The sequence below is a fragment of the Chrysoperla carnea genome, chromosome 2, assembly GCF_905475395.1.
Source record: "Chrysoperla carnea chromosome 2, inChrCarn1.1, whole genome shotgun sequence".
Taxonomy (NCBI): Eukaryota; Metazoa; Arthropoda; class Insecta; order Neuroptera; family Chrysopidae; genus Chrysoperla; species Chrysoperla carnea.
In genome coordinates, this window is record NC_058338.1 from 9,359,371 (window position 1) to 9,384,104 (window position 24,734).

The 24,734-nt window shown below is 28.8% G+C and overlaps 2 protein-coding genes across 2 annotated transcripts; both read right to left on the minus strand.

Moving 5' to 3' along the window:
- Positions 1-836: 836 nt before the first annotated feature.
- On the minus strand, positions 837-7,547 carry LOC123292124 (transmembrane and ubiquitin-like domain-containing protein 1). Its single transcript, XM_044872679.1, has 6 exons — positions 7,398-7,547; positions 3,505-3,852; positions 2,819-3,089; positions 2,274-2,365; positions 1,275-1,578; positions 837-1,027 (listed from the first exon to the last, which is right to left on the minus strand). The coding sequence occupies exons 1-6, from the start codon at positions 7,465-7,467 to the stop codon at positions 853-855; spliced, it is 1,260 nt and encodes a 419-aa protein (XP_044728614.1). The 5' UTR covers positions 7,468-7,547; the 3' UTR covers positions 837-852.
- Positions 7,548-12,498: 4,951 nt separating this feature from the next.
- LOC123293349 (POC1 centriolar protein homolog A-like) lies at positions 12,499-14,795 on the minus strand. The gene is made up of 5 exons (XM_044874137.1): positions 14,371-14,795; positions 14,071-14,281; positions 13,766-13,965; positions 13,165-13,290; positions 12,499-12,958 (listed from the first exon to the last, which is right to left on the minus strand). The coding sequence occupies exons 1-5, from the start codon at positions 14,770-14,772 to the stop codon at positions 12,545-12,547; spliced, it is 1,353 nt and encodes a 450-aa protein (XP_044730072.1). The 5' UTR covers positions 14,773-14,795; the 3' UTR covers positions 12,499-12,544.
- Positions 14,796-24,734: the final 9,939 nt, after the last annotated feature.

The window sequence follows — 24,734 nt, forward strand, 5'->3', positions numbered from 1 at the left end:
ATGCACCCACTTTTATTTACTATTGATTGATTTTCTAGAACAATAACTTTAAAAAAAAATGCATCGTGTAGTATTCCATTCAATTCATACATGGAATGCGAAGTTGACTCATAAAGAACATACTCCCACAGCTTCCAGTCCAAGTACTTTAACTTATAAGCAAGTATTTTTTAATATTCTTGTAGTATTTAGTCATTTTTTCACGAAACTATTGGATGTTGGGTATATATAAAATGGATCGCCGGTAATCCGGCAAACGTTTTACAGGGCAGTGCAGATATTTTTATAAAAAAGTACCTTGTAATTCGCCTAAATGGCCGAGCGGTCTAAGGCGTTTGTCATTGTCTGTTTGTCTATTTAGGCCTGCTTATAAAGTACTTTAATAAGAATACATATACATTCTAGACGATTTAAAAATGATCTTAAGAGAACGTGATTTTTTGGAAACGTCCTTAAATGTTGGATTTTTTTTAATAAAATATGAATTATAAATATAAATTTATTTTTTCTTCAGATTATAATTGAATTTCCAATAAAAAAAAAAAAAAAAAACAAAAACAAAATAATAAAACAATTACAAATTATAATTCTCTGATTAATTTAATAATATTTGGATAAAACTTATTTTATTTTTAAAATTTATTTATTTAAATTTTTTTTACAAAAGGTATTTTTTACTTTTAATAACAAATATATTAGAACTTATTATGGCGGCACGGATCATTTTTGTGGACACATGTGTGGATTGGACACAGTTAATTCATTTATTACTGGATAAAGAGAGGGAGAGAGAGAGAGAGATAAGGATGGAGGAAAAAACAAATATACACAAAACATAAAAACAGACTATTATTATGATACAGGTTGACTTTGTGTATTATTGTTTGTTGTGTTTGTTGCACCTGCTTGTTGCTGAACAGATGATGGGTCTGGATACAAGAGTCCAATTAGTAATAATGTAAAGATACCAGTTAAACACATTAAAAATACGGTTGCAGTTACTGTAAATAACTGTGCATATTCAAATCTGTAATTAAGTCGAAATTTTCAAAGTTAGTTGACAAAATATAATTTTAAAAGTAAAAATATGTAGCAAAAACTTAAATAGGGCAATAGACATGAATAGGCCAAGGAAGCGCTTTTAACGATCAAACTCATTTTAGGGGCAAGAGCTAAATTTGACGTAGGCAAAATATATTTTGTGAGATCCTTTATTGTTGCAAAACGACCATTTTCATAAAAAATGATTCACTTGTTTAATACAAATAACGTACCTGAAATACCAAGCCACGGCTAATATAAGTGTAATTAATGCTAATAAAACATTGCCTAGATCCCATGGTAAAGTAGCATTATCACGGTGATCACCATTAACATTTGAGCCAGTACCATTTAAACCACCACCACCTAAATACGACGAGCCATTATCTGTTCCAAAAATATTTGAATTGTATGGTGACCTTGATGATGACGATGATGACAAATCGTCACGATTTGATGACATATTGGATTGTTGACTGCCTGCTGGTCGTTGATGAACCAAACAATGGACAACACAGTTATCAAAAAGACCACAATCTGAAAAATATTAGATTCGTTAAATTAATTACTACTTGCGAAAATGCTTGTTATCTGTCAGAGTACACAGAATATCGGTTACCTCGGATCGTTTGAACCTTGGATCATTCTTACTCCTCCAAAGCTATAAGTGAATATATATGAGAAAGAAACTTTTAGCTTCATAAAGTTTCTGTCTGATAGATACTTGAAAACAATAATTGATAGCTTTGAAGAAGTAAGAATGATCCGAAGTAGTTTTTAGCTTACTTACTAGAAGGTAAACAATCGAGAGAATGATTGCCCATATGCTTTTGTTTACAAGTAAAATAGAAATACAAATTGTTAGTGCAAAAATTAAACAATTTTGTTCTTAATGTTCATTTATTTACAAGTCGAATAGTGGCTTCTACCAAAATCACTGTGACTCGGGGAATCAAAGAAAACCTCAGTAATTTTGATTTTTATATAGGGTAGATACTAAGTGTCATGCGTGAAACAGAAGATCAAAAGCGAATCAAATATGCATGAAATATCTGTCTAATCACAATTCAAAATTATTTTACAATTTTGATCAGTGCCTTCTAAACTAGCTGGTCAATTTCGATAAGTAAATAGCAGGGTCCCATAATATTTACGCCATGTGTCTCATTCAGGTCAATCGTATCAAGGAAATTGTAAATTTTTTGTCATGTGTTAAATTTGAAAAAGCATACCTTTTAATGTTTCCCCATCTTTTTGCAATACTTGTCCATTAAAGATAAGACGTATTATTTTACATGCTGCTAATTCTACTTCAAAATGTCTCCTGCAAAAAAACAACAAATGTTTTGGAAGCTCCGACCATTAAATTATAACAATTTAAAAAAGATGGAAATCCGTGTCTAAGCCATCACACAAAACTAAATAAGCGTCAATTTGCTTGAACTTCGATCGAAAATTCTATTTTTTTCCATTTAATGAATTAAATTAATTAATTCCGGAGAGGATTTAGAAAATTTCCACTCTTTAAGATTCTTTTTATAAATTTTAAATATCTCGTTTTCGAGATATCTTTTTCTGGCTACATGAAAATATCACCCTTAAGAAAATTACTAAAATTTTGGATCATTGGTATAATTTGCATTATCCTGAAAATACCTCTCAAGAAGATAAAAGTTTACTAATCTCGAACAAAGTTTTTTATAGCGACCTTATTTAGTTTATATGTTCGTTTACCCTTCCATAACTATGTGTTTTTAGGCATTTCAAGTTTGCATACCTTTTAAAATCACCAAGTTTCTCTAATAATTTTCCTTCAACTGATTTAATGTCATCATTTAAATATTTTAATTTAATACGAATTAATTCACCGTCTGTTGATTTTAAAATTTCCTCTACATTATGCCGATCTTGTTCGACATTGTTACCACTAGAGGAAGTGGTTGCCTGTGCTTCTGTTAAATTATCATTTCTATTATTTTCACTATCTTCTGTGATTGTGACTTGTGGTTCACCTCCTGCTAAGTCTGATGATGTTGCGCCACTTGCATCTGAAAAAATAAATAGAAGATTACAATAAAATAAACTTGAAATTAGTTATTAAGTTGGTAATTTCCACATCGGAGTTGGGAAAATTTTACGGCTTTGATACCAGTAGGACAAAGAGACTACTAAACCATAAGAACTCAAAGTTGTCTACATAGCCAAGGGGATAAGAGGTATTCTGGATCAAATAAATAAACATCAAACTTTTAATTGCAACGTTTCGCTATTTAATTTATAGCTTCTTCAGGCTCTTTAAGACATAGGTTAGAACTTAGCTTTGCCAATTGATGCGTATTTCTTTGATCTGGAATATCTCTTAACCTGATAATAGTATTGTAATTTCTTCGGCTCTGATCTTTTCAAATAATACTGAAATCTAGGTTAAACAGGAATAAGAATAAATATAAAGACTGCACCTACTTTCTTGGAAATAAGCAAGCCGTCGTTTCCTTAACGTATTCGTATCAGCATCCATTGTTTGAACAATATTATTCTGTTCAATTTCTTCGTCGGTTTGTTGATGATCTGTCGTTATAATTTCACGATTTGTTGCTGCACCTTCTGTGTATGTTTCAGATATCCGTTCCGTCGTTGTCGTACTTACACGTAATCGTTCTGTTGATGAATTTGTATTCCTAGATGTGGTAGACACTGATAACGATTGATTATTAACATTTGTTGAGACTGAATTACGTCTGTGTTCTAGTATAAGAACCGTTCGAATTCTAAATCGATGATTTATTGCTGTTGACCACCAAGCACCTACACCTGATAACAAAAATAAAAATGTTAATTGTAAAAAATTATTTGGAAGCTGAGTTATCAGTTATGCATGTCACGAATAATTTTTTAAAAAGTTACATGAAATAAACAATTTAATTATTATCTATATATGTATATAAGAATGGAAGCTGACTGATCGATCAACGCACAGCTGAAACCGCTGGGTCTAGATGCCTGAAATTTTGTAAACACGTTCCTTAAGTAGCGGAAGTGAGCACTAATGAGGGATTTTTGAAAATTCATCTCTTAAGTGGCTCAAAAGGGGAAAATACAAAACTTATATATATATATTGAGTTTTATCGATTTTTTGCAATTTTTTTAAGGAGTACCCCTTTGAAAAAATCGAGAAAAACGCAAAAATAATTTTTGTTTTGGAATTTGATGAAACTCGGTAGAGGGGGTAATTTTGGTCCAAAAAGTATAAAAATCGGGTTAATTTAATGATTGGATGCAGAGTTTCTGAGATATCGCAATATTTGGATAGATTTTAGTGCGTATCTCAAAAACTATTCGACCAGTCAACAAATGCACCCGATTTTTGTAATTTTTGGGTCAAAATTACCTTATATACTGAGTTTTATCGAAATTGGAGATAAAAAAAATTTTTCGATTTTTTGCAATTTTTTTAAGGGGTACCCCTTTGAAAAAATCGAGAAAATCGGAAAAAAAAATTTGTTTTGGAATTTGATGAAACTCGGTAGAGGGGGTAATTTTGACCCAAAAAGTATAAAAATCAGGTTAATTTTATGATTGGATGCAGAGTTTCTGAGATATCGCAATATTTGGATCAATTTTAGTGCGTATCTCAAAAACTATTTGACCAGTCATCAAATGTACCCGATTTTTGACACAGAGTGTACGAGTGTAACAAGACATAGTTTTAAAAACATATTTGGAACATTTACAGACCATGTTAACTCTCAATGTTTAATAAAGATTTGCATAGACATTTCAAATCACCTTGTAAGCAGTACTATACGGTATTGAATCTAATTATAGTAGACTCCCAAAATATATGATTAATTTTTAATATAATTAACCCATACATGTTATTTTCCAAACTATTACCAACACATGCATAAAAAACTAATAAATAAATAAAATATTGACAATAACCTTGTTTAGATTAAAATTACATAATAATTATTAAGTAAAAAATTAAAATATTGAATCTTAACACTCACATTCACCTTATCGCGGTTATAATACATAGTCTAGACGCTTCTAGAACTATATTTAATCTTAAAATGTTTTTTCTCATTTTCTTTGATGTTAAAACAAACAATTGACTGAGTTAATTGTTGAAATACCATGTATAGACAGTGTTGATAACGGAATGTTTTTTACATCATATAAGTAAAGAAAGATAGTCACTCTTAGGTAGCTTCAGTCAGTCGTGTATATATAACACAACTGTGGAATCACACATACACAACTGATATTCCCATATAATACATACTATAACATTCTAATCTTCTGCCTTCATTTGGGTTAACGAAAAAATGTTTCAAACAGAAGTTGTTTATTTTTTTATAAGGAATTTTAATTTTTTTATATTTAAACCTTTGTTCTATCTCTAACGGTTTACAAGATGGATCCTACGGACTAAATCTTATTTACCTATGTTGTTCATTTACATTTCAAGTTTTTGAATAAAAGTCAGAAGATAATGTATACTTTAGGTCTAGCAGCTGCAGCGCTTAGACTAATAGGTTAAAAGAAGTAAATCAAGGATTGTATTTTAATAAATTACAACGAGTGTATTAAAAAAATATTGACCTTTATTTAAATAGTCAAAATTTGTATTATTTTTTATTATTTTACTTTGTCAGAAAAGATGGCCATGAAATGTTTTACATTAACTATTTTTACAGAAATCTATAATTTATGGTAATGTCCAATTAAATCTTTATAAATTATAGCTCATGTGTTATTCTGATGTATGAACTATATCATTCTTGAGTTTCATTCAAATCCATTCATTAGTTTTTGCGTGAAAGCGTAACAAACAAACAAGCATCCTTACTTTCACATTTATAATATATAGAGATTAATTTAAAAAAATAAAAATAAACAAGTTTTAATAAATAATTCAATGCTAAACATTTTTATAAAATAGCCATGAAATGCAATCACATTCATAATACCACCAACAAACGAAGGTCAAAAAAATCCATCCAAAGCTGATTTTCAGCAAAAGCTTTCTTAGACATATAAATTCAATTTTTCAGGATGAAAAGAAAATTTTTGAGAGGCCCGAAAAATGGGATTTCATCACTTTAAAAACTTGATATGCTCAGAAAACTTTCTTTACAATATAATTAAACAAATAAAATCAAAACCGTCAGGGACACCAAGACCATTAAGATGGTTTTTCGACCCAGAATCAAATATCCCTTAGAGTCGCTATAAAAAGGATTTGCACTACTTTAGAAACTTGAAATGATGAACCTTTTTAAAACTTTATATTATAAATAAAGAAGGGTAAGCTTCCGTTCACTATATAAAGACGAAAGTCGTTGTACTTGAAATATATTACCCACGAAATTGAAAAAAATAAAATAAAATAAAATACATCATTTACGTAATTAGCATAAGAATCCCGGTCAAGAACCTTGTTGTAGACATTGTTGAACACTAACAAATTTATTACCTATTTAAATATTGAAAGTTTATTAACTAAAAATAATTTTAAAAAATATTTGGAAAAACCCGCTTATTTTGCTAGAAGTAATAACTAGAAGCATATTCCAATTGAGCGGACGGAAAACTCCTGCCGATCACTTCGAATTTTTGATAATTCAAAATGATACTGCTGGATGGTGTTGCAGTTTGATTTGGTGATGCTGATTAGGTTTGGGTCGATTTATATCAGTTAGGATGATATCACCTCCTCTGCTTTTTGGAGGGTATGGTTATTGGACTGCCAGATTATTAGAAGTCGAGAAGTTGTATTCTAATTGATTTTCTATTTGAGTATATTCAATAAAAGTCAATAATATCTTACTAAAACTACCAGGTGCCAAGAAAACTGGATTATAAATCAGACATGTAGAATTTATGGATCAATTTCACTCGTAAACCCATATTCAATCTATTTTAAAGCTTTGAAATTTTATTACACTAATTTAAAATAGTCAAAAACCTCCAAAAGCATTACGATATTGCTCTTAATAACTGTTTATGTTTATAGTTCGATTTAGCCGGGGATATTACCGAATAATCATCTGAAAGGATTACAGAAAAGAAAATTTATTTAGAAAATTTCTCACTAATTATGTTTTTTAGAAATAAAATTAAAAACTGAACCCGGTAGTATTACAACTTAAATAAATATTGAATCATAATAAACTAAAAATAAATAAGAAACGTATAAAAGTTGTAAAATATGTTACATAAACCAAATATGACTTAACTGGAGATTTTTTATTTCTGAAAAAAACTCAAATACAATTTATCTCATGTAACTTTAAAAGATCTAATAAGAAAAAAGATAATTTTCAAATGAGAATAGTTATTGCAAACTTACCAATTAATATAATAGTTACAATTAAAAAAAATTCGGTCACTTCATCACCTACACCGTCAATCAATGACATGTCTATTTGATAATTGATAAGAAAATATATTTAACAAAATAGGATAATAAATATTTTTATGTCAAAAACTAGGTTTATCACACACTCAACAACAAAAATATACACTTCTACATACTTTTTTACAAAACAAAAACAAATATTTACAAACTTTTTCACAGGGGTTTCTTAAAATTATCAAATCATTTTTTTATTGAAGTGATTTTTGAATTTTTCTTGGGAATAAATTACGTTTATACATAGTCAAAAATATATTTCAACTAAATTTTTATTTCAGATGTATATGGTTTATTTTGCAGTTTTTTTTTTTTTTTTTTGAAGGACAACTGTATTTGACAGACGTACGTGTGACTTATTACAAAGTGTTTGCATTGATTACTACTAGATGGCTTATTTAAAAAAATACCGCGAAGTTTTGTTGATTTTTAAGGCGAATGCATTCTCTCCTGAATAACAAATTACGGGTTTATATTTGGCTGGGATTGTAAAATAGAATCAACTATGAAAGTAAAAAGTCGCAAGCCCCATCGCACTGTAGTAAGTCTCATTACTCTCCTAAATGATACTGGGGTATTTTGCAGAAGGAACCTCCACAATCAAAATTTTGTTGATAATAAATAAAATAATACAAACAAAATTGGATTAAAATTTTAATTATTATTAATATAGTCGCTGTTCATTAAAAGGTATCAAAAAGTACTATATTGGAAATTTTGATAAACCATGTATGTAATCCTACTAATTTTGCTCTATCACATCCAAATTTTATTCAATTTTGATAAACCAAACATTCAATCCTACTAAATTTGGGTCGTTCTTTTCAAATTTGTGATCAAAATTAACCTAACTCTAATAGATTTTAAGAATGTAGAGAGCTGGTCCCGAAATTAAGCACATAAGTGATAGCTAGCGAAAAATTGGCATCACAGCTGAAAAGAATGGCCCAAAATTAGTGGGTTTCAAAAAAAATTCCAATAAGATCGGATAAAATTTGCCTGTGTTATCAAAAAAATCAAATTTTTTAACTCAATGACGTCATCAGAATCCAAAAAATTTAATTTTGCTCTATCACATCCAAATTTTATCCAATTTTGACAAACCAAGTATGTAATTCTACTAAATTTGGGTCATACTTTTCAAATTTGTGATCAAAATTAACCTAACTCTAATAGATTTTAAGAATGTAGAGAGCTGGTCCCGAAATTAAGCACATAAGTGATAGCTAGCGAAAAATTGGCATCACAGCTGAAAAGAATGGCCCAAAATTAGTGGGTTTCAAAAAAAATTCCAATAAGATCGGATAAAATTTGCCTGTGTTATCAAAAAAATCAAATTTTTTAACTCAATGACGTCATCAGAATCCAAAAAATTTAATTTTGCTCTATCACATCCAAATTTTATCCAATTTTGACAAACCAAGTATGTAATTCTACTAAATTTGGGTCATACTTTTCAAATTTGTGATCAAAATTAACCTAACTCTAATAGATTTTAAGAATGTAGAGAGCTGGTCCCGAAATTAAGCACATAAGTGATAGCTAGCGAAAAATTGGCATCACAGCTGAAAAGAATGGCCCAAAATTAGTGGGTTTCAAAAAAAATTCCAATAAGATCGGATAAAATTTGCCTGTGTTATCAAAAAAATCAAATTTTTTAACTCAATGACGTCATCAGAATCCAAAAAATTTAATTTTGCTCTATCACATCTAAATTTTATCCAATTTTGACAAACCAAGTATGTAATTCTACTAAATTTGGGTCATACTTTTCAAATTTGTGATCAAAATTAACCTAACTCTAATAGATTTTAAGAATGTAGAGAGCTGGTCCCGAAATTAAGCACATAAGTGATAGCTAGCGAAAAATTGGCATCACAGCTGAAAAGAATGGCCCAAAATTAGTGGGTTTCAAAAAAAATTCCAATAAGATCGGATAAAATTTGCCTGTGTTATCAAAAAAATCAAATTTTTTAACTCAATGACGTCATCAGAATCCAAAAAATTTAATTTTGCTCTATCACATCCAAATTTTATCCAATTTTAACAAACCAAGTATGTAATTCTACTAAATTTGGGTCATACTTTTCAAATTTGTGATCAAAATTAACCTAGCTGTAATAGATTTTAAGAATGTAGAGACCTGGTCCCGGAATTAAGCACATAAGTGATAGCTAGCGAAAAATTGGCATCACAGCTGAAAAGAATGGCCCAATATAAGTGGGTTTCAAAAAAAATTCCAATAAGATCGGGTCAAATTTGCCTGTGTTATCAAAAAAATCGAATTTTTTAACTTAATGACGTCATCAGAATCAAAAAAATTTAATTTTGCTTTATCACATCCAAATTTTATCCAATTTTGACAAACCAAGTATGTAATCCTACTAAATTTGGGTCATACTTTTCAAATTTGTGATCAAAATTAACCTAGCTGTAATAGATTTTAAGAATGTAGAGAGCTGGTCCCGAAATTAAGCACATAAGTGATAGCTAGCGAAAAATTGGCATCACAGCTGAAAAGAATGGCCCAAAATTAGTGGGTTTCAAAAAAAATTCCAATAAGATCGGATAAAATTTGCCTGTGTTATCAAAAAAATCAAATTTTTTAACTCAATGACGTCATCAGAATCCAAAAAATTTAATTTTGCTCTATCACATCTAAATTTTATCCAATTTTGACAAACCAAGTATGTAATTCTACTAAATTTGGGTCATACTTTTCAAATTTGTGATCAAAATTAACCTAACTCTAATAGATTTTAAGAATGTAGAGAGCTGGTCCCGAAATTAAGCACATAAGTGATAGCTAGCAAAAAATTGGCATCACAGCTGAAAAGAATGGCCCAAAATTAGTGGGTTTCAAAAAAAATTCCAATAAGATCGGATAAAATTTGCCTGTGTTATCAAAAAAATCAAATTTTTTAACTCAATGACGTCATCAGAATCCAAAAAATTTAATTTTGCTCTATCACATCTAAATTTTATCCAATTTTGACAAACCAAGTATGTAATTCTACTAAATTTGGGTCATACTTTTCAAATTTGTGATCAAAATTAACCTAACTCTAATAGATTTTAAGAATGTAGAGAGCTGGTCCCGAAATTAAGCACATAAGTGATAGCTAGCGAAAAATTGGCATCACAGCTGAAAAGAATGGCCCAAAATTAGTGGGTTTCAAAAAAAATTCCAATAAGATCGGATAAAATTTGCCTGTGTTATCAAAAAAATCAAATTTTTTAACTCAATGACGTCATCAAAATCCAAAAAATTTAATTTTGCTCTATCACATCCAAATTTTATCCAATTTTAACAAACCAAGTATGTAATTCTACTAAATTTGGGTCATACTTTTCAAATTTGTGATCAAAATTAACCTAGCTGTAATAGATTTTAAGAATGTAGAGAGCTGGTCCCGAAATTAAGCACATAAGTGATAGCTAGCGAAAAATTGGCATCACAGCTGAAAAGAATAGCCCAAAATTAGTGGGTTTCAAAAAAAATTCCAATAAGATCGGATAAAATTTGCCTGTGTTATCAAAAAAATCAAATTTTTTAACTCAATGACGTCATCAGAATCCAAAAAATTTAATTTTGCTCTATCACATCCAAATTTTATCCAATTTTGACAAACCAAGTATGTAATTCTACTAAATTTGGGTCATACTTTTCAAATTTGTGATCAAAATTAACCTAACTCTAATAGATTTTAAGAATGTAGAGAGCTGGTCCCGAAATTAAGCACATAAGTGATAGCTAGCGAAAAATTGGCATCACAGCTGAAAAGAATGGCCCAAAATTAGTGGGTTTCAAAAAAAATTCCAATAAGATCGGATAAAATTTGCCTGTGTTATCAAAAAAATCAAATTTTTTAACTCAATGACGTCATCAGAATCCAAAAAATTTAATTTTGCTCTATCACATCTAAATTTTATCCAATTTTGACAAACCAAGTATGTAATTCTACTAAATTTGGGTCATACTTTTCAAATTTGTGATCAAAATTAACCTAACTCTAATAGATTTTAAGAATGTAGAGAGCTGGTCCCGAAATTAAGCACATAAGTGATAGCTAGCGAAAAATTGGCATCACAGCTGAAAAGAATGGCCCAAAATTAGTGGGTTTCAAAAAAAATTCCAATAAGATCGGATAAAATTTGCCTGTGTTATCAAAAAAATCAAATTTTTTAACTCAATGACGTCATCAGAATCCAAAAAATTTAATTTTGCTCTATCACATCCAAATTTTATCCAATTTTAACAAACCAAGTATGTAATTCTACTAAATTTGGGTCATACTTTTCAAATTTGTGATCAAAATTAACCTAGCTGTAATAGATTTTAAGAATGTAGAGACCTGGTCCCGGAATTAAGCACATAAGTGATAGCTAGCGAAAAATTGGCATCACAGCTGAAAAGAATGGCCCAATATAAGTGGGTTTCAAAAAAAATTCCAATAAGATCGGGTCAAATTTGCCTGTGTTATCAAAAAAATCGAATTTTTTAACTTAATGACGTCATCAGAATCAAAAAAATTTAATTTTGCTTTATCACATCCAAATTTTATCCAATTTTGACAAACCAAGTATGTAATCCTACTAAATTTGGGTCATACTTTTCAAATTTGTGATCAAAATTAACCTAGCTGTAATAGATTTTAAGAATGTAGAGACCTGGTCCCGGAATTAAGCACATAAGTGATAGCTAGCGAAAAATTGGCATCACAGCTGAAAAGAATGGCCCAATATAAGTGGGTTTCAAAAAAAATTCCAATAAGATCGGGTCAAATTTGCCTGTGTTATCAAAAAAATCGAATTTTTTAACTTAATGACGTCATCAGAATCAAAAAAATTTAATTTTGCTTTATCACATCCAAATTTTATCCAATTTTGACAAACCAAGTATGTAATCCTACTAAATTTGGGCCATACTTTTCAAATTTGTGGTCAAAATTAACATAACTCTAATAGATTTTAAGAATGTGTGAATTATAAATGAAAATGTACCATTTTTTGGTAAATACTTAATTTATTTGTCACAAGGTAAAAAAATAATAAATACAAATACTTATTTTAAAATTAAAAACCTATATTCGTTTGTTATCAACCTTTTCTTCAAGGTTTACTAAACGATTATTCATATCGACGATCGTTCTAGACATATCAGTGATTTTATTTGATAAATCTTTTAATAACATGCTAAAGGCTTCTACTGGAAACTGACCAGATGATTGTGGTTCACGTTCAACAGATAAAGATTCTAAATCTGGTAACATGTCATTAATAACTTCTTCATGGCTATGATATTCGGTTGGTTTATTGGGCGAATCTTGATATTTTTCATTGTTATAACCAATGTTTTTAGGTGGTTTAATTTGTAGTTTTGTACAATTTTCATTACTCGATTCAGTATTTTTATCACTTAATGGATCTTCATTGGATTTTATCGTTTTAGTTGATGATTTAAAATTGTAATTCATTTCGAAACATGATTTCCATACCTAAAAAAAAGAAAATATTTTGAATAATTTTTCTAACATGACAGAATGTTAACTCGTCAGTACTCGCGTCAACCATTCGGTAATCTTTAGTCGCGTGATGAGAAATTTGATACCAAGCGGTATTGGCATGGAAAAAAATTTGTAAGCGATCTTTCTTGAACCTTCATTAGGTCCTTCTCGAATATTTTGCCATGTTATAAACTTACCAAAACATTATTATCTGACCCACCAGAAGCGAAATATTCTCCATTTTTTGAAAATGCCACTGAATTTATTGATCCTTTATGTCCTTGTAACGTGTAAATTGGTCTTCCTTCCAATAAATCTAAAATCTAAACTTACTAATTAGATAATATTTTCTCAAAGGGGGCATAATTCATATGAGAAATGGCTGTCGGCTAAATTTACAGAAAATTTTATAGAATGTAGCTTTTAAACTTACTGATCAAATGTATCAATAAGCTTAAAGTTTTTTAGTAAACAGTTTTCGAGACATTTAAGGTCAAAAGATCTCTATCTTCGCGTGAACTATAATCAAGTATTTTCAATTTTCACGGTTTAATTCTTCGTACAGTAAAGATCCTATGCTATTAGTTTCTTAATCAATATTTTTTGCTGGAGTTAACACATACGAAAAAAGTGATCTTTGACCCCCAACTATCTCGAAAACTGTTGATAATAAAGACTTTCGATCCATCGTAATTTTTGATCAGCAAGTTAAGAGCTACATTCTACAAAAAATTGTGCTATTTAACCGCAAGCAATTCCTATAAGAATTCTACAGCCTCCATTCAGATAACTATTTACCTTCATGGTAGAATCAAGTGATGCAGTCAAAAGATAATTTCCTGTTTTATGAAAAGCAATTTGAGAAAGTGTTTCATCATGAATTTGATAATGTTGTTGTAATTTACGTGTTCGTGTATCGTATAGTTTTACGTTACCATTACTTAAAGCTACAGCGAAAACGCAAGCATTTGGATGAAATTCTACATGAACTCCATGACCTAAATTTAGAAAATTTGTTTTATTATTTCATGAAAACTTTTACTAGATTCATAAGCCAACAATAGATCATAAAATTTGGGTTCTTAACTGGCTTAATATTTTACCTTTTAGTTCATGGAAAGTGTGAATAGTTTCGCCGCTAACTAAATCAGTAAGCCGGGTTGAACGATCTTCTGAACATGAAATTATTTGCTGTTCAGTGGGTGAAAATCTTACACAACGGACCCAATTTGTATGTCCCACAAATGATGTGATGAATTTTGATCGAGAAACTTGCCATAATTTTATTATTTTATCATCAGAAGACGTTACAAGCTGAAAAAAATTTAAATTTATTGTATTGGTATTGGTCCTAACCGTAAAACTAAGCAAATTTTGTTAAATTTACAGTAATTAAAACTTACTTTTGTCCCATCAGGAGAGAAATCTAAAGATCTAACACTAGAAGTATGAGCTTTAAACTCATTACAGCTACCTTTAACTCTCGGTGTCCATAACCGAACTGTTCTATCCTTCGATCCTGTTGCGATTAAATTACCATCTGGAGCATATCGAGCACACAGTATGGAATCCGTATGTCCAATAAATTTATAACATCGTACTGATTGACGAATACACCAAATAATTAACGAATTGTCATCACTACAACTTAATAACTGATCACCCACAGGACTAAAATCTAAGCCTGTCACTGTATCTGAATGTCCACGAAAATGTTTTTCTAAATATGGATCATTATCAATATTTTCTTTATTATTACTACTTTTTGAACTACTATAACTTTTTGGAGTTCTTATTTTTGACATTTTGTTAAAAAATTTATTCTAACGTAAACTTGTTCAATTTTTAAATTGATTATAGAGAATAATTCCCCACTACAATTTAACGGCAAAAATAGACTATAAGTAACATACGTTTATATGGTATATTTCAAGTAAATTGACTCACTTTTTTAAAGAACTTAAAAAAAAATAACTAAAAATATTTAATTAAGAATCTATTTCACGGAGTAATAGTAAATAATGAAATAAGTTTGGAATGTAAAATTTCTAAATTAACAATAATTATAAACAGTACCAAGTGAAATTTGTTTGTTAAAAATTTCATTACAATTGACTAGCTCTTTACAATAATAATTTTTTATGATTAAGTAACTGTATTAAGAGTCCTATATCACTTTTAAGGGAGAAATTTACGAGTACAATTAATTCTGAAGTAAATAATTAACTTTATTGTTTAAAGAATTTTAATTAAATCATTTAAATATTGTTTAGCGTTACTAAGCAATTGTCATATTACCACGTTGCTAAGCAAAACGTATCTCCTGACCAGTTGCTACGTTATATAAAAATATATAAATGTCAAAGACAATAGTGATTTCTTACATAAAAAAGTCTTTGGTACTGTTGAATTACAGAATATGTACTATAAATACCTCGCAGGGAAATAACATTTTGTTCGAGTTATAAAGTCTAAATAATTTGAGATACCGTGTATTTAAGGGGTTCAATGGAAGGGAATGATATTTTTCATTTAAAATTTTATACTATTTATTATTCACCGCCTTCAAAAGGCGGATGTATTTCTATCTCTGTCTGGTTTGTAGCCATTCACAAATTTTCTGAGCCTTTTTAGTAGTACCAATTTAGACTACCAGATGACAATACCTGTGCTTACCATTTATCAGATAGCTGAATGTTAAAGGCCAATAAAAATAATAAAATTGATAATTGCGGATAGCTGAGGGCGGTAACCCCGCCATCTGGCGATAGTAATACATACTAATTAAAACAGGAAGCTGACCCATTTTGAATAGTTTCAGTTTAGAATACCAAGTTACTTACCATTTATCTATTATTAGGTAGATGAATCTGCTGATATTCAACACTATACAGAGTGTTTCAATAATTAACTCAATCAATTTTTTATGGCGACTTGTTTTTTATATTGGTTTTATATGGAATAATTTTAGGACTCCCTTAAATACGAAAAATGAGGGAATATTACTGTTATATAACCTGACCAAGTTAGAATGTGAGAAGATTCGTTTAGGAATACAAAAATAAGAAAATTTTTATTAGACGTAATTTCTTTTTATTTATATAGTTACATTTGTTTTAAATTATAAACTACCCACTATACCCACTATACATGATGTTGCTATAAGGGTGCTTCTAGTTTACACAACAGTGCACACAAATACACTGAGCACACTGTGCACACTGTGCAAAGCGAGCGAATGAGCGAGTAATGGTTGAGTTTATTATTTCTAACAGTCGCTAAATAAATTATTAAAATATATCACATTAAAATGGTTTTTCTCCGCTATGAATCCGTTTTTTATGTTGATTTAAATTACTATTTTGAGTAAATGCTTTATTACAAATATCACATGAAAATGGTTTTTCGCCGCTATGAATCCGTTTATGTTGATTTAAGTTATTAAGTTGACTAAATGTTTTCTTACAAATTTCACATGAAAATGGGTTTTCTCCGCTATGAATCCATTTATGTTGAATTAAATTACTATGTCGACTAAATTTTTTATTACAAATCTCACATGAAAATGGATTTTCTCCGCTAAGATGAATCCGTTTATGTTGAACGAAAGAATTTTGGTGACTATATGTTTTATTACAAATATCACATGAAAATGGTTTTTCTCCACTATGAACCCGTTTATGTTGAATCAAAGAACTTTCCTGACTAAATCTTTTATTACAGATATCACATGAAAATCGGTTTTCTCTACTATGAATCGGTTTATGTTTCATTAAAGAACTTTGATGACAAAATGTTTTATTACAAATATCACATGAAAATCGTTTTTCGCCGCTATGAATCCGTTTATGTTGATTTAAATTACTATGTTGACTAAATGTTTTATTACACACATCACATGAAAATGGTTTTTCACCGCTATGAATCCGTTTATGTAAAACTAAACTATGTTGAAAAGTAAATGTTTTATTACAAAAATCACATGCGAATGGTTTTTCGCCACTATGAATTCGTTTATGTTGAACTAAAGAACTTTTCTGAAGATAACTTTTATTACAAGTATCACACGAATATGATTTTTCTCCGAAAACATTTTCATCTAATATTTCACTTTTAATAGTTATTTCTGTATGTAATTCTTTTTCAAGTTTAATATTTTCGTAATTAGTTGTGCACAATTGTTTATCATTTTCCTGAACAGGTTCATGTTTTACACTTACAACACTATCACTATCATTGCTACTGCCTTCTTCTGGTATTTCATTTTTAATAAAAATAATTTCTGGATATAATTCTTTTTCATGTTTAATATTTCCTTCATTGATAAATAAATGATTATTTGTATCAACAAATGAATTGTTTGCCATTTTTTTAACATTTAATATTATTTCTAAAACTTGAACTACAAACGTCAGAAATATACTTTGAGTAGTGTATTGACATCATGCATGAGTTTTATTTCAGGCTGTTACTATAGTAGCCATAAACTACTTTATTAATATAATTGTCTGGATGAACCATAAGTTTGTGGTTTGTATAAATGCATTAAATTGAAAATTTAATATTATTTTGTAACAAATTTATATAATTATGTTAATTTACTTTACTTAAATGGTATTATGGTAAGATACCACATAATGAGTTGTTTAGGCCAGAAGTTAATGTATTGACATCTGAAGTCGAAAATTATCGAAAATCCTCATTGATATTTGCTATAAAATTCATCAATTTTTGTATAGCGATGATATATTGATTAAACCAGAAAGATATTCAAAATAAAAATGACTAATTTATAAAACTTAAATTCTATTTTAAAGTAGAGCTCTATATATGTGGGTAAGCTCGTTCACCATCTTTATGCTAATGTCAAATGAACAAAATGTTTTCAGATACTCTTTTTAGAAGAACTACCACTTATTGTCCATTCATATTGTATTTTATTGGATCAAAGTCCGTACGTGTACAGGTTTTATTTCTTAGAACAAGAAATCATCTTTTTGTAGTTGAATAAATGGCAAGTTATGACAATGACTGTGCAAAATCTACAAATTAAATAATAGTAGTATAAAATGTTAAGTGTCTAATATAAGTGGTATATTTTTATTATAAATAAAATTTGTAGTCACGATTAATAATATGTTTACATCACTCTAACACATCAATGTTTACTTATGAATATCAAGGTCGAATATTCTTCTATTTATATTAGATCGTTCGCGAATTCATAGAATTATAAACGATAGTTTATTGTTCTCTATTCTTAAATTCTTTATATTTACTTAAATAGGTGTATTACATATTATGTTTACTAAAATATAATTTAGTACAAAAAAGAATTGGTGTTCATAAAATCAAATAATTGGTTCATTTCCGTTTGTCTGTCTGCCCGTCAGACGATAATTCAAAAACAAAATAATATATAGAAGGGAAATTCTTACAGCATAATCAGGACGTAAAAAGTGAGATTCAGTTTTTAAATGAGCAACATTTGTCAAGTGGGTGCTAGGTCTGTTGTAAGCCGTAAGACATGATTCCAGATTCTTGTTACGTCTGTTATAGGCTTAAGTCTTACTTTTAGGTTTTAGTTAAATTAAAGAACTTATCATGACTACCGATTCATATCACGAATTATCGATTACATCACCTGTTATAAATAGCTTATAATAATAAGTGGTATTTGTGAAAAGAAAAAATTGTAATTTTCATATTTTTAAAATTCATATTAAAACACAAGTGAAAGCAAACAATTGATTGAATTATGTTATGATTTTTTAGATTTATTATAGTTTACCCTGTATTTACTAGTATAAATTGTTTAAATAAACCCTTTACTTATTTTAGCCCTTATTATCACCCTTATAAAATAGTACCAATAGACATATAACATAAAAGGAAGATGTTCTTTTTTATTTTGCCATTCATCTTATTTTCTTATGAATTGAATAAAATGTCTGGTAATTTTGATTATAATAAAAAACTTTCTAAAAATTTACTATATTTAAAAAATATATTTCCTTGTAAATGAATTTTAATACATTTCGTACAATTTGATTAAAAGATTCCCAAGTTCTTTGAAAATAAATAAATATTTGAAACAAGTTGATACAGGCAGGCAGTGGTCGTGGTATTATGTTTATCAATATAACAGTGAAATGTTTGGTTTGAGTGTTTGACTGTGTACGTATGGGAATTCCGCGAATTCAATCTGTTGTACAACTAAAAAAAGTATTATTAATATAGGATAGTGGAAGCTAACCGATGTTCAGTATGCAAAAGTCAATGAGTCGGTGCGTATAGAAACCGACGAATCACCCATAAAAAGCATTCTGTGAATCTCATTAGTCCATTTCATACTGTTCATGGCAATATTAATTTGGCTCAAAATTTGTTTCAAAGCATTTAGATTCCAAAATATAAACAACAATTTTTTGTAGGAAATATTAATTCTTGAAAATTAAACAATTGTTTTTAATAAATAATAAATTCGGATCAATAAGATCGGATTAAATTTGCCTGTGTTATCAAAAAAAAGAATTTATTTAACTTTATGACGTCATCAGAATCTAAAAAATGTAATTTTTCTCTATCGCATCCAAATTTTATCCAATTTTGATAAACCAAGTATGTAATCCTCAGTGGTGGATTTACACTAGGGGCAGTCGGGGCTAGTGCCCAGGGCGGCAAATTTTCTAGGGCGGCAAAATTTGGAATGTGAGAAAATATTTTCTATACAATATATAATTAACTAATTCTTTTAAATAAGCATTTTATTTTTCAAGAAATATAATTTATGCATTATGTATCAAATCAAAATTTTGTTTATTATAATATAGGAAATTTAAGTGAAAACTATTAAAATAGTTTAATTAATTTATTTCCATAAAGGTTTGCAAAAATAAAATTTGATATTTTTATTTTCTGGAATTGATAAATTAATATAGTTTTTTTGAAGAATTAAAAATATTTTCAAATTATGTATGTCTTTTTGATAACAGAAACTGTAATTGATCAATGAATTTTCCTAAAATTGGAGAATTATCAAATAATACTAATTAATTATAATTTAAAAGAACAGTAATAATAATATGTAATACATAATAAATTTTCTGCAATTAATTAGTTATTCTAATTTTTTTTAAATAAGATATCAAAACTATTAAAATAAAATTTCAGTCATAGGGCGGCATTTTCTAAAGTGCCCCAGGGCGGCAGAAATTTAAATCCGGCCCTGGTAATCCTACTAAATTTGGGCCATACATTTCAAATTTGTGATCAAAATTAACCTAACTCGTTTTTTTAATTTTATGACGTTGTTTTGTATTAATGAGCGACTTTTACATGATTCTTTACTAACTTTTTGTTTTGCTTATAAAACATACTTTTTGTTTTGCGCCTCTATTTATTATGCACCGGTGGCGGATGCTTCCTTTGCCACGCCCTAGGTACGGACCTAACCATAATTTTTCGCGTCGTGTAGTGTGAACAATCCTTTATACATTTTATTTAATGACTGAGTTAATTTTCAAATATCATCAACTATATTTTCCTTACCAACTTCTCTAACTAGGAATCTCTTTCTTGAGCGAAGATCTTGTCTAAATCTTATCTAGAGTATCTCTAAAAATTATCTATATACTCTCACTATTTTTTTGTCTAATCATTACCCGTTTTAACCTTTCTAAACTTAATTATGTATTTGTGTTAATATTTGCTGGATTTCCACGAATTCGTCACTAATGATTTTATGCACAATAAAACAGATTGTTCAAAATAATATACAAGTTATAACTTTACCATAATATTTATAATATTTTTTCCCTAATTTCTACACAACGCTCCACAATCTTGCTACCGCTATATAGAGTAATCAATTTAAACAAACATATATTTTTTTTCAGGATCATAGCTAGAATAAAAGCGTCCGGGGTAGAAAACAGCAGATAGAAGTAGATCTTTTACATCCGGTGAAGCTTTTTGAGTTAAATTCGTAGTGATTAATTATGTACGAACGCCAGGGCAATTTTGGATAAAAGGTTTGATTTTTTTTATATGAAGTTGGGCTAAGTGTAAATCAATTCTAAGTCGAAAATTTTTAGGGGGATTGCCCAATTGTTCAAATAAATAAATGACTTCAAAAGTAGGCACATTCAACATTGGTCTTTTTTGAGAAAACGGTAAATGGATGTTTTCATAGATTTCTCCAAAACTAATCGGAAGAAATTAAAAAAAAAACTATTTAAATTAAAGTTCAAACCTAAATAAATTATTGAAAACAGCAAAAAAAAACTTGTTGTGCCAAACTAATTACGGATGTATAAGCACGATAGTGGGGACACAAATTTAAAAAAAATATATTTTCAATTTTGATTGTGACTTATTTTACAACTTGACAATATAAGACGAAAAGCAAGAATCAAATTTTTCGATATCGTAAATTGAAAATTTTGTTTAATTATTAAGCTTTTAATATTTCGAAGACCAAGGCAGATATCGATTATTCTTACTTTTCGTCTACATTCATGAAGTCATAACAAAATTCATCATCAAACAATTTCAACCACAAGTCTAAACTTGCCGATACTCAATCCGATAAAATATTTTCCGGTTTCCAAATCTTTCCATGATTTGTAAGGTTATAAATCAGCACCGCTTATACATGAAAATTTGTAAAAAACCATAATTGCACGAGTTTACAATGTGATTAAAACAATTGATACAATCACGTTATCAATTTTAAAATGTGTTATCAGTCGCTAATCATATCGTTTTAGGTTTTGTAAAATATTGTTTTTTTTATTTGCGTGCATATAAATTATTATTCATAACATTGTACTTGTAAATTGAAAAAAAAAAACTTTATTTCAAGGACAATAAAAAATCATGTCAGGGGAATTTTGATTTATTTTTGACTTTTTTTATTTAATAAAAGGGATATGAACTTTTTGAAGATTTTGTCAAATAATTTTGTATAACAAAAAAAACGATGTAAATGAGTTACACAAAAGTTTATCAAGTAAATGATGATATCTGATATTCTCTAATTTTCTCTCTTCACTAATTTTGGGTCATTCTTTTTAGCTATGATGTCAATTTTACGCTAGCTGTCACTTATGTGCTTCATTCCAGGACCAGGACTCCACATTTTTGAAATCTATTAGAGCTAGGTTAATTTTGATCACAAATTTGAAAAGAATGACCCAAATTTAGTAGAATTGCATACTTGGTTTGTCAAAATTGGATAAAATTTGGATGTGATGGAGCAAAATTAAATTTTTTGGATTCTGATGACGTCATTAAGTTAAATAATTTGATTTTTTTGATAACACAGGCAAATTTGATCCGATCTTATTGGAATTTATTTTGAAACCCACTAATTTTGGGTCATTCTTTTCAGCTTTTGTGATGTCAATCTTTCAAACAAATTTGATAAGTATGACCCAAATTTAGTAGGATTACATACTTAGTCCAATTTTTGTCCGTAATCAAATTCCTTAAATGTTTTTCTTGTCTTTTTTTAAGCGGGTTATTTTTTGGAAGAAAATTAAAGCATCAAATTTTAATGAGCGTTAAAATTTTTCTTCTGGTTTGGTTCTAAAAGTTTATTATTAAAAATTTGTTATAAAAAATACGATAATAAACCATAATGAACTGAACAAGTCAAGGTGATTTTATTCAAGGGCAAACAAACAAACATTTTTTGTTAATAATGATTCTCCGAATTTTCATTTAAATTAAGCAGATGATTTTGTTTGGTCTATGTGAAAATTTTTGTTTTGCGAAGTCAATATTTTCACTCTGTTAGTGTATACCTACTATTGGGATATGGGTAATATCCTTATCTTCTAATTTCGAGCCCACCCATTTGATACAAGCTTCGTGAAGTTAGCACTCACAAATATGAATTTTCGTAACATTATAGTTTGTAAGGTCATCATTTGACCGCATTTTTCCAGACATAATTTTCATTTGCCCGCCCCCTTATAAAAAGCTATGACACATTTATAAAGTATGACATTCGCACCAACAAATTCGTATTTTCACAAAATATAAATGCCATTCCTTTGGTAACGGTTTGTTCACGTTTGCCAACCTAAAATTTTGGTTTGTTCACCTTTCACTTTAAAATTTAGAGAAAATTAAAATTTACGGCAGTCCCCTCAAATGTAAGTTTTCACAAAACGCAATTGCCATCCTTTTAGCCACGGTTTGTCTAGTTTATTCAATCAAGATTTTAAATATGACATCAGCAACAATTTGACAATTTACATTTGGGGGGTGCTATGTTCACAGAGCTTTAGATACATTCACCCGACTATGATGAAACTCGAATGAGTCATAGTATAAATATTGTATTATAATTTCTCATACCAGTTTTCCCAGTTTCCTACTTGTTTTTCTTCTAATTCTAAAATTATGTTCAATAAAATTTCATTTATAAACTTTTCACTGTAGTTTTGTGAAAATTTGATTTCCTTGTTAATGAAAATAAATTATTTAATAAAATTGATTTGTTAAAAATAAAATTTTTGGACGAAAACAAGTAAAAACAAACAATTGACTGAGTTAATTGTTGAAATACCATGTATCGACAATGTTGAATGTCTGTGCTTGCATTATTTTTTATAAATTAGAAGAGTTTAAAAAACCAACACAATTATGGCGGTTTTTCGGTCGCCGGTTATGTGGTGTTCCAACATTTCGAGAATGTTCCAACAGACCACTAGTTGAAGCTACCTACTAATTTTCAACTCCCTATCTTCTATGGTTTTGGAGAAAATGGACGCCAAAGTTTTGTCCCAATTTGCACTCTTATGGGTAAACAAATATGTTTACGAAAAATATTTCACCAAAAGTTGTTTATTTTTTTTATAAGGAACATTTTTTACACTCAATTGGTCCATGTTGCTAATTTATAAATCAAACTCACTTGTTTTTTGCCTTGAGCATGCAATAAAAATTTCAGCTTGATATCTCTTTTCGTTTTAGATATCGTGTTGAAGTACGGACAGGTGGACAAACGGAAATAGACTAATTAGGTGATTTTATGAATAGATATGCTAAAAATTTGTTTCGTATCATCAATATTTCAAAGCGTTCCAAACTTGGGACTAAAACTAGTATACCTTGATACATATTTAATATACACAGAGTAAAAACGGTCTCCCCGATTCAAGTATGACGGGTATAAGACCATACAGTCGCTGGGATTACGGTTGCAGTATTGAATTATGGTTGCAATAAAAATAAAGGATTAAAAGTGTATTCTCTTGTGTTAATTCCAAAGATTACAAAATGCAGCAGATTTTCAGCAGACAATTGTCCGTCTGTCGAATCAAAATATATTTCAGGTCAACGACTAGTTGATGTTAACAGAATGGCTGATGAAATAATTGAAAATATTATGCTTTAAAAAGACGAATTAAAAATTATGAATCATAAAATCAAAAATAAAATAAAACAATAAAAATTCGCTAATTTTCATTATCTAAATTATTTCAAGTACCTATTTTTAATTTTACGAAAACATATTATATTGAATTTACCAACATGAATTAAAAGTAATTATATTTATTTAGATTACAAAATTAAAATCTCATTAATTTTACCTACATATCAAATTCAAACAAGTTACAACTTGCTTAAAAATTCTTTCAATTTAGTTGGCCAATAAAAGTTTAAAATCGGTCGTTGCATCTTTGTTGTTTGAATTTAAATGAAGCGGGGTGCCTATTACGTCATATGTTTTCTATATAACATGTAAAGGCGT

Excerpts from the sequence above, each read along its gene's own strand:
- LOC123292124 (XM_044872679.1), bottom strand. The coding sequence starts at position 7,467 with ATGTCATTGATTGACGGTGTAGGTGATGAAGTGACCGAATTTTTTTTA. Across the intron at positions 3,853-7,397 it reads TGTAACTATTATATTAATTG|GTGTAGGTGCTTGGTGGTCA; the intron begins GTAAGTTTGCAA and ends TTTTGTTATCAG. Across the intron at positions 1,579-2,273 it reads AGATGGGGAAACATTAAAAG|ATTGTGGTCTTTTTGATAAC; the intron begins GTATGCTTTTTC and ends AATATTTTTCAG.
- LOC123293349 (XM_044874137.1), bottom strand. The coding sequence starts at position 14,772 with ATGTCAAAAATAAGAACTCCAAAAAGTTATAGTAGTTCAAAAAGTAGT. Across the intron at positions 13,291-13,765 it reads CACTTGATTCTACCATGAAG|ATTTTAGATTTATTGGAAGG; the intron begins GTAAATAGTTAT and ends TAGTAAGTTTAG. Across the intron at positions 12,959-13,164 it reads GGTCAGATAATAATGTTTTG|GTATGGAAATCATGTTTCGA; the intron begins GTAAGTTTATAA and ends TCTTTTTTTTAG.